At 44.1% G+C, this 13,269-nt stretch overlaps 1 protein-coding gene across 2 annotated transcripts in view; it reads right to left on the reverse strand.

The window, feature by feature from the left end:
• STAT6 (signal transducer and activator of transcription 6) overlaps positions 1 to 13,269 on the reverse strand; it is a 294,170-nt gene that overhangs the window by 58,609 nt on the left and 222,292 nt on the right. For both annotated transcript variants that reach the window (XM_040425717.1, XM_040425718.1), the window contains exon 14: positions 4,689 to 4,783. In XM_040425717.1, coding sequence (XP_040281651.1) covers positions 4,689 to 4,783 — 95 coding nt within the window. The remainder of the gene's footprint in view (positions 1 to 4,688; positions 4,784 to 13,269) is intronic.

Consider the following 13,269-nt stretch of genomic DNA (forward strand, 5'->3'; position numbering starts at 1 on the left):
ACTGCGTAACGCCGGACGGCTGCCGACATCAGGCTGCGGAAGGCCTTCCAGTAATTTTGAAAGTTGCGCATTTAGTGCTATGGCATGTGGGTGGGTGGCTGGGTATTTGCGCCTGCGTTAAAAATGCCTGGGGTAAGGACATTTGGATGCTGCACTGGGACACGGAAGTGGATGTGGTCTTGCGAAGGTCCAGGTCGTTCACACTTTCCTCAAAAAAGCGCCATACTGCGGAACACCTACCCCTTGGCAAGGGAGATTTCCGCAAGGGGGTGTTCCGTGGAACAGTTGCGGGCCCTGTGTGGTGTGGCCCGCCTTCTCCCTTTTGCCACCCCACTGCCTCTTTCAGCCTGTTGCGGTGCAGCAGATCCTTCACCCTCTGTACTGCTGTCCTCGCTCGGCTTTCCACCTTCCCAGGTTGGGTCAGTGACTTCATTGTCCACCACCTCCTCTTCCACTACCTCACTCTGCTCATCCTCCTGACTTGTTGACCTAACCACTAGCACAGTGATTGACAACTGTGTCTCATCCTCTTCATCAACCTCTTGAGATAGTAATTGCCATTGAGTTATTGGCAACTGTGCCATTGAGTTATTGGCATCATCTTCTTGTGATTGTGGATGCTCAAGAGTTTGGGAATCAGGGCACAAGATCTGTCCCTCTTCAAGCGTGCTTGTCGAGAGGTCCAAATAAAAGAATGGCGCTGAAAAGAGCTCCTCTGAATATCTGAGTGTGGGATCACTTGTTTGCCCAGACTCTCCATGGTGGGAGGAAGGAGGATCAGGGTGAGCATTGGGTTGAGCAGACTCTTGGCTACTGAGACTGGACTTGGTGGAAGGGGTGGTGCTTAACCGACTGGAAGCATTATCTGCTGAAACCCAACCGACCACGTGGTTGCACTGGTCTGACTTCAAGAGTGGTGTCCTGATTTCTGTTTTAAATGATGACTGAAATCTACCCCAGTTATGGTCTGAACTAGATTTCAGTTTAGGCACTCAGACTGCCGGAGGATGTGCCTGATTTACAACAAGGCCTGCTCCTCGTCATAAACTAAGCACACCCTGCAGTGGGGCAGGGGCTATCAAAGACTAATGTAAAATGTGGCCTTTAATAAATTCCCCCACTAGGCGAATATTTCATGTATTTTTTTATTTATTTTTTACAAAAAATGGGTAGATGTTTTTCTAGATATAACTTTTAGAAGTTACTCCATATATTCTACTTCCTGTCCTGGCTTTATAACTTCTTCCTTTGTCTGGACTTTTAGCACATCATATAGCCTTGCTTGACTTTCTTAAGGTCCTTTTATACCGATAGATTCAGCAGATGATTGTCGGGAGGAAGCGTTCCTTCTCGACAATCATGTGCTCATCAGTAAAGGAGACAGCTGCATTTACATCTCTCGTTCCCATGTAGAATCATCGTTTTCCGGTAAAATATTGTGGTGTCTAAACACACTCTGTCACCGGCAAACGATGATTTTGGTGACCGCACAAATGATCCTACTACCGGATGAACGAGCGTTTCACTTGTTCATTGGGTAATCGGCAGCACCTTCACACTGCGAGTTATTAGCTAACGAGCATTAGTATGAATGCTTGTTAGCTATTATCTGGCTGATGCGACCAGATAGGAAAGAAAAATAAGTCATTCACATTAAACTGATAAGTGCAATGATCTTCTTTGGACATCTTTATATAGGCCTATTAAAAGAACAATAGAGCTGCCATACTGTCAACTTAATTCTACAATCTACTCTTTAAATAACAGATAAGATCTTTCCCTCACAGCAGCAGTAACCTAAGCAATGGATTACCCATCAGTTTGAGAGTTTTATCTCTCTGTGCTGACTGCTACAGAAGGGCAATATTTTGTTTTTAATTTAAATTTTCAGTGTAAAATTCTCAAACAAATTATTTTTTATGATTATTGATTTAAAACAAATACCTTGTTCTGATGGAAATGTACCTGTAAATGTACAGCTAATAAAAAAACATCTCTATTCTGTTTAAAACCGCAGTAACCCAGTGGCTATGGCACCCGCTTAGAAATGCCAGACTCCCACCATACATGTGTGGCGGAGGTTCTGAAGGGGTTGACGCAGTACTAAAAGCACATAGACTTATTTTCATTTGCTGTTTACATACAGTATCTGTATGTTAATTTTGCATCTGATAATTTTGCTTGTATGCCTGTTCTGTCTTGGTGTAGGCTGTTTAATGAAAATGTAAGGCCTTTGTTCACATCAGAGTTGTGGCTTATGTTTATAAGCTACAACTCGGGCCAAACAGCTTCCCTGCACTGAGTTCAGGGAAGCTGTTCAATTGCTGTGGTAGCCTCGAGCCTTAGGAAGGATCCAAGGCTACCACAGAAATTATTCCTATGGCTTCATAGGAACATAATGCGACTCCTATCAGCTGTAGTGGTAATTCATTGCAGTCTATGTGAGCAGTGATCAGATGACTGCATGTTAAAGTCCCCTAGGGGGGGCTTAAAAAAAAAAAAAAAAAAAAAAAATCTAAAAAATCTAAAAATAAATAAATAAAAATATATGAAAATTCAAATCACTCACCTTTCCCCATATTATAAATAAAAAAATAAAGATCATTGTTATTGCTGCATCCCAAAAAGTTCAAGCTATTAAAATATAAATATACACTCACCTAAAGAATTATTAGGAACACCATACTAATACGGTGTTGGACCCCCTTTTGCCTTCAAAACTGCCTTAATTCTACGTGGCATTGATTCAACAAGGTGCTGATAGCATTCTTTAGAAATGTTGGCCCATATTGATAGGATAGCATCTTGCAGTTGATGGAGATTTGAGGGATGCACATCCAGGGCACGAAGCTCCCGTTCCACCACATCCCAAAGATGCTCTATTGGGTTGAGATCTGGTGACTGTGGGGGCCATTTTAGTACAGTGAACTCATTGTCATGTTCAAGAAACCAATTTGAAATGATTCGAGCTTTGTGACATGGTGCATTATCCTGCTGGAAGTAGCCATCAGAGGATGGATACATGTTCTCATTCTGTTTATGCCAAATTCGGACTCTACCATTTGAATGTCTCAACAGAAATCGAGACTCATCAGACCAGGCAACATTTTTCCAGTCTTCAACAGTCCAATTTTGGTGAGCTCGTGCAAATTGTAGCCTCTTTTTCCTATTTGTAGTGGAGATGAGTGGTACCCGGTGGGGTCTTCTGCTGTTGTAGCCCATCCGCCTCAAGGTCGTGTGTGTTGTGGCTTCACAAATGCTTTGCTGCATACCTCGGTTGTAACGAGTGGTTATTTCAGTCAACGTTGCTCTTCTATCAGCTTGAATCAGTCGGCCCATTTTCCTCTGACCTCTAGCATCCACAAGGCATTTTTGCCCACAGGACTGCCGCATACTGGATGTTTTTCCCTTTTCACACCATTCTTTGTAAACCCTAGAAATGGTTGTGCGTGAAAATCCCAGTAACTGAGCAGATTGTGAAATACTCAGACCGGCCCGTCTGGCACCAACAACCATGCCACGCTCAAAATTGCTTAAATCACCTTTCTTTCCCATTCTGACATTCAGTTTGGAGTTCAGGAGATTTTCTTGACCAGGACCACCCCCCTAAATGCATTGAAGCAACTGCCATGTGATTGGTTGACTAGATAATTGCATTAATGAGAAATAGAACAGGTGTTCCTAATAATTCTTTAGGTGAGTGTATTTCTCCCTATACTGTGAATGCCCTAATGGAATAAAAAAAATCAAGATGTCTCTTCATCTCCCCAAAAAATTGAATAAAGAAGTGATCAAAAAGTCATACACACCCCAAAATCAATAAAAACTGCAGATTGTCTTGCAAAAAATGATTCCTCACACAGCTCAATAAAAAAGTTATGGGAGTCAGAAAATGGCAAAACCAAAAAAAAATGTTTTTTCAAAGTTTTTTTTTTTAAATGTATTAATACACAAGAAAAACTATAAAAATGTGGTATCAACGTAATCATATTGACCCGGAGAATGAAGGTAATAGGTCAGTTTTTTCCAGTTCCACCCCATTTGGAAATGGTTTCCAGCTTCCCAATACATTTTAAGCAATATAAGATGGTGCTGTTAGAAAGTACCACTTTTCCAGCAAAAGCAAGTCCTCATACATAGTATGTGAATGGAAAAAAGAAAAAGTTATGGCTCCAGGAACACAGGGCGTAAAAATAAAGAAAAGGAAAAAATCACAAGGTTCTAAAGGAGTTAAAGGGGTTTTCCAGGAGTAAAATATTCATAACCTATCATCAGGATAGGTCATCAATGTCTAATCGGTTGGTGTCCAACTCTCAGCACCTACACCGATCGGCTGTTTGAGGAGGCAGTAGTGAGCGCTGCAGCCTCTTCCTAGGCCAGTGGCATCATGTTCATCAGTTACAAAGCCTATGTGCAGCTTTGTCCCATTCAAATGAGTAGGCCTGGGCTGCAATACAACCACTATACAATGTGTGGCGCTATGCTTGGGTGTTTACAACCCCTGAGAAACTTGAATATCTAAAAATATGAAACAGGATACCTCTGTTAAGACAGGCACTTTAAAAAATTATTTCAGGGTTCAATATAGTAATTTCATGAACATTTTGTTGTGTTCCAGCAATTATTTTCACTGTACATCCAAATATCCATCACAAAGTATATATATATTTTTTTTCAATGTTTCTTACCCATCTGACCAGTAATCTTTTAAATGTTTTTTGGTGAGATCCACAACTCCATCAAACCACTGCCAAAATGTAAAGTTTCTTTCCCGAACTGGTTCCTGAAATAAAAAAAAACTTTTTTAAACCATTTTCCCAAGTATGTGTTTTGTATGTAGTCCTATTCTAAAACGACAGTCCTCTCACATGATAAAACATTGTCCATATGACAGTGTTATCCACCGTACAGGTGCATCTCAATCAATTAGAATATCATTGAAAGTTATCATTTATTTCAGTAATTCAGTTCAGAAAGTTAAACACATACCGTATATTTAAGAATGGAAGTAAGGGCGAGCACTCAACACCTGAACCCAAGTAGTAATATATTAAAATTTTATTAAATCACAATGTAACACGTGTATGTTTAAACCATAAAACTAAAATCTAAAAATACATAGTAACAATTACCACATGTAGGGATGATAAATAGTAGCAGTCTCTTGTATTCAAAACAGTTAGTATGAATGTAGCAAATCTAGGAAATTAAGTAGCACCGATGTGCTTCACTGTCCCATGCGCATAATAGAATAGTCAACAGGTTTTGCTGACTCGTGGGCGCTGCTCCAGTGTCAGCATAACAATTGTGCAGATGGATTAAGCAGTGCCTGCTGCTGAATGAATACGTGCCTCAGTGTCCTTAGATACCGGCAATTTAATCAAGTAGCCGTGCACATTCAACTCATATGCCTCATCGCATAAGGTTTACACATGTAGTATTCCTACCTTCCTCTCAATCTCGAGGACGTCTCTCTGGACGTGTGCGGTGGGTGAGCGGCAAGAAACTGTTCCGGCGTCTGGCTCGTGACTCCTGTGGTTCGCTGATCCCGGATCTCGCGGGATTTAGGAAGTGATGTGTGTCCTGGACTGCACGGAAATACTTTGCAGGTTCTGTGCTCAGCGTCCAGGGAATCCAACTTCTTCCGATTATAGTGATGTTTGCATGGCCATGCATAGAGTGCGGAGATGCTTCTGTTACAGGTGTGCGGCCCAGACGCGTTTCGGGAACTCCTTCCCTTCGTCAGTGGTTAATATATTACTACTTGGGTTCAGGTGTTGAGTGCTCGCCCTTACTTCCATTTTTAGCTTTACTTAACACTAGAGGAGGGGTGTTCCTCTATATTGGGCTAGTAGCACCTAATCCAGAACCCCGCCTGAGGTGAGCCACCATCTTTGAGTCTACATACCGTATATTCTATAGATTCATTACACACAGAATGACAATAATTCTGGAGTGATCCAGTGTTTATTTTTTTTTATGTTGATTATGGCTTAGAGCTAATGAAAATCCAAAAGTCAATATCTCATAAAATTACAATATTATAAAACCAATTAAAAAATAATTTTTAATACAGAAATGTTGGCCTATTTTTAAAATGTTTCTGTGGCGATTTGAAATCAAAACCTTCTACATTAGAAGCAAAAACTTTAACCACTGCGCTATAGAGCTCAATGCTAAGGCATTGTTGAAAAACCTCATAGAAGTTTCTGTTGTATAATACAAGAGAAACCTCTATGAGGTTTTTCAGTGTTAACAATGCATTGAGCTCTTCAGCCCAGTGGTTAAGGTTTTTGCTTCTAATGTAGAAGGTTGTGATTTCAAATACCATTTTAAAAATAGAGGCTAAATACAATTTAAATACACAGGGTGTCCCCAACAGTGAACAGTTTGATTTTATTGAGAAAAAAAAAAATGGAGCAAAATGTAAAATATGATCAAATAACACCTGTATTAACCCACACCAACCTTTTTAACTTGTGTAACCAGTATTTTTTGTTGGGAAAGGTGGCAACCCTAAAAGCACCCCCGCTCAGGACCTCTATAGGCCCGCTCACTGCAGCAAGCTAAGCCTCATCAGGACTTACTTTGTAAAAAAAAAATGTTTTCATCGCGATATTCTGACGCTCATAACTTTTTTATTATTATGTCCACAGAGATGTGTGGGGTCAAATTTTTTGCGGGACGATCTGTCATTTTTGACAATATGATTTTGGGTTGTGTATGACTTGGTCACTTTTTATTTAATTTTCTTGTGAGATAAAGTGATGAAAAAAACGCGAATCGGCCTTTTTTAATTTTTTTATGTTACACCATTCACCATATAAGATAATGTTTTAAAAATATTTTAATAGTAGGGGCGTTTTCGCATGCGGTGATGCCCATCAGTGATGGCCAGTTCGCAGTGTTCGCCGACGAACACATGCGATCTGCCATCTTTATTCCCAAGCCTGGCGATGCAGAGGTAAGTCCTTACCTGTGCCTGCGCCGCGAGCCGCTCTAAAACACATGCGGTCACCGGGAGCAAGCAGTTCCAAGAACAGCCCGATGCATGTGTTTCAGAGCGGCTCGCGGCGCAGTCACAGGTAAGGACTTACCACTGCATCGCCGGTATTGGGAATAAAGATGGCAGATCGCATGTGTTCGTCGGCAAACACTGCGAACTGGCCATCACTGATGCCCATAATGCTATTTTTTATTTACTTTTTTATTTTGAGGAATGGTGGTGATTTTATTTTTTATGTTTTTTTTTACATTTTCAAAACTTTGTTTTAATTTTTTTTTACTTTTTGTTAAGTCCCCCAAGTGGACCACAACTTACAATCATTAGATGTAAATTGCTCTATTATTCTGTATAGAAATCACTATATCACAGTTCAGTGCTGCCATCTAGTGGACTGAACTGGGATCTACTAACAAAGAGCCTGGAAGCCTAGTACAGGCTGTGGCTCATTTTTAGAACAGGGTGCTTTCCCTGATCTCCGCTGGGGGGAAGCGATTCCGGTTTTTAACACTCTCAGATGCCTTGAGTAAGGGGAACTCATGGCTGTTAGGGGGCATGTGACGTATTCTGGGGCCATGGGGGTGAAGAACTGTGTGAGGAGCTTTACTGGGTGTAAATCTGTGAGGGAGGGCCGGAATCGACAGAATGTAACTGTGTTGTTAGTACATTATTACAAGATTTGGGGCCCCACTTTTGATTTTGCCCAGGGCCACATTTTGTCAAAAAAACCGGCCCTGCCTACCCGACAGTAGGCTGCTTGCTCAGTGAAGGAGACCACTGCATTTACATGCAGCTTTCTCCTTCACAGTATGAGGAAGAGGGATCGCTATAACGATCCCTAATCCCCATACAGAATCATTGTTTCTGGGCTGCAGATCACTGTTTAGACAACATGTGTCACGAGGGTATCAAGAGCCACGTCTGACTCCGTTATACCCGGAGTCAGGAGGTCGCAGCGGGTGGCTGCGCGCTCTATATCTAAAGATCACGTTGTTTCTTAGTGATTGTTTTCTGTGTTTGCCTTGCTATCCTTTTTGTCTCAATCAGGGATCCGTAGCTTCTCCTCCTCAGCTGTTTCTTGTCTGCCACTCCTAACCTCCTTATATTCTCCCCTCACTCTTCTCTAGTTGCCAGTTATAGAGCTTCCTGCCTGGACATCTATACTGACCCACTGGAGTTGTGAATCCTGGTTGTCGTTCCAGAGTGCTACCCTCCGGATTCCTGTTGGGCTTCTTGTTGTCTCCTGTTGTCGCCCACCTGGGATTATATGTTGAGTTTGTATTGTCTGTCCTTCCCTTGGTGTTTTCCTTTAGAGCTAGTAGTGCGGACTAGTGTTCCCACCGCCCTGTTCACTATCTAGGGCTCAGCTTAGGGAAAGCCAGGGCTTTAGGCACGTGATCGGCGTACGGGTGAGGAACCCGTCTAGGGACGTCAGGGCAGCCAGGTGCCAGCCGCTAGGTGAGTCAGGGGTCACCACCTTCCCTCTCACTTGGGCAGGGCCTTCCTTGTTCCCTCCCTCTGTGTCACGTATGTGATAGTCACGCCGACCGTGATATTATAACTGGCCTTTACTTTTTGTTTTTTTTTCTCTACTTAGAATCCAATATGGATCCTATTGCTGCCTTGGCAAAACAGCTTCAAGGCCTGTATTTGGAGGTGGCAGGATTGAAGGCGTCTGTCCTCCAACAACAGCAGCAAATGCAGCAGACCGCACCCCCAGCGGTTGCTATGGGTAACCAGGTTGTTACAGAACCCAAGGTTGTTCTTCCTGACAGATTTTCTGGGGGAAGGGACAAATTTGCGACGTTCCGTGAGGCCTGCAAATTATACTTTAAGTTGCGCCCTTACTCCTCAGGTAATGAAGAACAGCGGGTTGGGATTGTCATTTCCCTGCTTCAGGGGGACCCACAATCCTGGGCGTTCTCGTCACCCCCTGGTTCCCAGGCTCTCCGGTCAGTGAAGGGATTTTTTGGGGCTTTGGGTCTCATATATGATGACCCTGACCGAGTCGCCCTGGCTGAGTCGAAGTTACGGAGACTCCTACAGGGAGATCGGTCAGCAGAGGAATATTGCTCAGAGTTCCGTAGGTGGGCTACGGATACTCAGTGGAACGACCCGGCTCTCAGGAGTCAGTTCTGCTCTGGGTTATCTGAAAGGGTTAAGGATGCACTGGCGCTGTATGAGACCCCCCTTTCCCTTGATGCTGTTATGTCCCTCTCTATCAGGTCCGTCCTCCTGAGGTTCGCCGTAGGGGGGGGGGCTTGTTTTTTCTGTGGGGGGAAGGGTCATTTCATTAATGTCTGTCCCTCCTTTCTCAAAAACAAAAGACCGTCGGAAAACTACTAACCCCAGGCTGTGCGGAGGATGTCAGCCGGGGGGTATACGTTTCCTCCATACGAACATCTCAATTTGTGTTACTAGCGGTTATTGTTTTTGGTGTTAAGACGGAGTCTATTTCTTTTTTTCTAGACAGTGGAGCAGGGGTAAATTTGATAGATGCCCATTTTGCCCGCACTATGGGTTTGTCTCTCTGTACGCTGCAGAGACCTATTCCCGTATTCGCTATAGATTCGGCTCCTCTGTCTCAGAGAAACCTCACCCACATTGTTCATAATTTACACCTTCGGGTAGGGGACCACCATAATGAATGTCTTTCATGTTACGTTCTGGAGGGCCTTCCCTCTCCTGTGGTATTGGGTCTTCCCTGGTTGGTAGCGCACAATCCAGTGGTGGATTGGCAGGCCAGGGAGATATTGGAGTGGAGTGAGCATTGCAGAGAGAATTGCTTAAATAACAATTGCTTAATCGCCTCCATAGCTTCCCTACCTACATTTATTTCGGACTTTGAGGACGTTTTTTCTGAAAAGGGTTGTCAGAAGCTACCACCTCATCGTCCTTATGATTGCCCGGTTAACCTGATTCCCGGTGCAAAATTACCCAAGTCCAGGTTGTATAATCTTTCGGGTCCCGAGAGACAAGCCATGAAAGATTATATCTCCGAGAGTCTGGCTAAGGGACACATCAGACCCTCTTCTTCACCCGTGGCTGCAGGGTTTTTCTTTGTTAAAAAAAAAGATGGGGGCCTGCTTCCTTGCCTAGATTTCCGTGAGCTAAACCAGATAACCATCCGAGACCCATACCCTCTTCCTCTCATTCCGGACCTTTTTAATCAGATTGCGGGTGCTAGGTGGTTCTCCAAACTTGATCTTAGGGGGGCCTACAATCTGATTCGTATCAGGGAAGGGGATAAGTGGAAGACAGCTTTTAACACCCCTGAGGGGCATTATGAAAATCTAGTTATGCCTTTCGGTCTGACCAATGCCCCCGCTGTCTTCCAACATTTCGTTAATGATATTTTTAGTCATCTCATCGGCAGGTTTGTAGTCATATACCTAGATAATATCTTAATTTATTCGGCTGATCTGAAAACACATGAGGTGCATGTCAGGCAAGTACTGCAGGTCCTACGGACGAATAAATTATATGCGAAAATTGAAAAATGTGTCTTCGCCGTTCAGGAAATACAGTTCCTGGGATATCTATTATCTGCTTCAGGTTTCCGTATGGATCCTGGGAAGGTCCAGGCAATTTTAGATTGGGATCTTCCTGAGAACCTTAAAGCCCTACAACGGTTTTTGGGTTTCGCAAATTTCTATAGAAAGTTCATTAAAAATTATTCAGTGATCGTTAAACCCCTTACCGACATGACTAGGAAGGGGACAGATTTTTCTAAATGGTCTGACGCCGCTAAAAATGCATTTTCCTCTCTAAAAGAGAGGTTTACCTCGGCACCTGTTCTAATTCAACCTGATGTCTCCCAGCCTTTTATTGTTGAGGTAGATGCGTCAGAGGTGGGAGTGGGGGCTGTATTGTCTCAGGGTCCGTCTCCTGGCAAATGGCGCCCTTGCGCTTTCTTTTCCAAAAAATTATCTTCTGCAGAGAAGAACTATGATGTTGGAAATAGGGAACTGTTGGCGATTAAGCTGGCGCTTGAAGAGTGGCGTCACTTCTTAGAGGGAGCAATCCACCCCGTCACGGTGATTACGGATCACAAAAACCTTCTGTACCTAGAATCGGCTAAGCGTCTCACCCCTAGACAAGCTAGGTGGTCGCTATTCTTTACCAGATTTAACTTTGTAATCACCTATCGTCCTGGGGCAAAAAATACCAAGGCAGACGCGTTATCTCGTAGTTTCCCTGGAGGGGGTAATGCTAGTGATCCGGTACCTATTTTACAAAGAGGAGTGGTTGTCTCTGCTGTACACTCTGTTCTAGAGGGAAAGGTGTTAGAGGCCCAGGGGGACGCCCCGGCCTCTTGCCCCTCAGAGAAATTGTTTGTACCGTTAAACCTGCGTCTTGAATTATTAAAAGAACATCATAATTCGGCACTTGCTGGGCACCCGGGTAGTAAAGCAACCTTGGAGCTATTATCTCGTCGTTTTTGGTGGCCAAGGTTGCGTCAGGATGTAATGGATTTCGTGTCTACTTGCTCTACTTGTGCACGCGCGAAAGTCTCTCATACACGTCCAGCAGGGTCTTTATTGCCTCTTTTTATCCCCAATAGGCCATGGACACATCTGTCAATGGATTTCATCACTGACTTACCGTCTGTCTGCGGGTAAAACAGTTATTTTGGTAGTAGTAGACAGGTTTAGCAAAATGGTACACTTTATTGCGCTACCCGCACTTCCTAATGCTAAAACTCTTGCTCAGGTGTTTATCAGTGAAATCGTGAAGCTTCACGGGGTCCCTTCCGATGTGGTTTCGGATCGGGGAACCCAGTTTTTTTCTAAGTTTTGGAAAGCTTTTTGTTCCCGTTTGGGGGTACACTTGTCCTTTTCCTCAGCTTTCCATCCTCAGTCGAATGGACAGACTGAGCGTACCAACCAAAACCTAGAAACATATTTAAGGTGTTTTGTGTCTGAAAACCAAGAGTTGTGGTCATCATATTTACCGTTAGCTGAGTTTGCCATAAATAATCATTATCAGGAGTCCACTGGCAAGTCACCATTCCTTGGTGCATACGGTTTTCATCCCCAATTTTGTACTTTCAAAGAGGGGGGGTCTTCTGGGGTTCCCGAAGAGGAAAGGTTTTCTTCATCTCTTTCTTCGGTATGGCAGAAGGTGCAAGTTAACTTGAAAAAGATGAGTGGTAAATATAAATGCATGGCCGATAAGAAACGGTCGCCAGGTCCGGACCTAGGGGTGAATGACTATGTGTGGTTGTCTACTAGGAATATTAAGTTGAAGGTTCCCTCTTGGAAACTGGGCCCTAGGTTCATTGGTCCTTATAAAATAGTAGCCGTCATTAACCCTGTGGCTTTTCGCCTGGAGCTACCTCAGACTTTTAAGATCCATAACGTCTTCCATAAATCGTTACTCAAGAAGTATGTTCCACCTCTAGAACCATCACCGCTGCCACCTCCTCCTGTTATTGTGGATGGTAATCTGGAGTTTCAAATAGCCAGAATTGTTGATTCTCGTCGGGTCCGCCGCTCTCTTCAGTATCTGGTGCATTGGAGGGGTTACGATCCCGAGGAAAGAATGTGGGTTCCAGCGTCAGAGGTAAACGCCAACAGGTTACTTCAGGCTTTCCATGCCTCTCATCCGGAGAGACCTGGTCCTGAGTGTCCGGAGGCCCCTCGTGAAAGGGGGGGTACTGTCACGAGGGTATCAAGAGCCACGTCTGACTCCGTTATACCCGGGGTCAGGAGGTCGCAGCGGGTGGCTGCGCGCTCTATATCTAAAGATCACGTTGTTTCTTAGTGATTGTTTTCTGTGTTTGCCTTGCTATCCTTTTTGTCTCAATCAGGGATCCGTAGCTTCTCCTCCTCAGCTGTTTCTTGTCTGCCACTCCCAACCTCCTTATATTCTCCCCTCACTCTTCTCTAGTTGCCAGTTATAGAGCTTCCTGCCTGGACATCTATACTGACCCACTGGAGTTGTGAATCCTGGTTGTCGTTCCAGAGTGCTACCCTCCGGATCCCTGTTGGGCTTCTTGTTGTCTCCTGTTGTCGCCCACCTGGGATTATATGTTGAGTTTGTATTGTCTGTCCTTCCCTTGGTGTTTTCCTTTAGAGCTAGTGGTGCGGACTAGTGTTCCCACCGCCCTGTTTACTATCTAGGGCTCAGCTTAGGGAAAGCCAGGGCTTTAGGCACGTGATCGGCGTACGGGTGAGGAACCCGTCTAGGGACGTCAGGGCAGCCAGGTGCCAGCCGCTAGGTGAGTCAGGGGTCACCACCTTCCCTCTCACTTGGGCAGGGCC

The sequence above is a fragment of the Bufo bufo genome, chromosome 3 (assembly GCF_905171765.1).
Source record: "Bufo bufo chromosome 3, aBufBuf1.1, whole genome shotgun sequence".
NCBI lineage: Eukaryota > Metazoa > Chordata > Amphibia > Anura > Bufonidae > Bufo > Bufo bufo.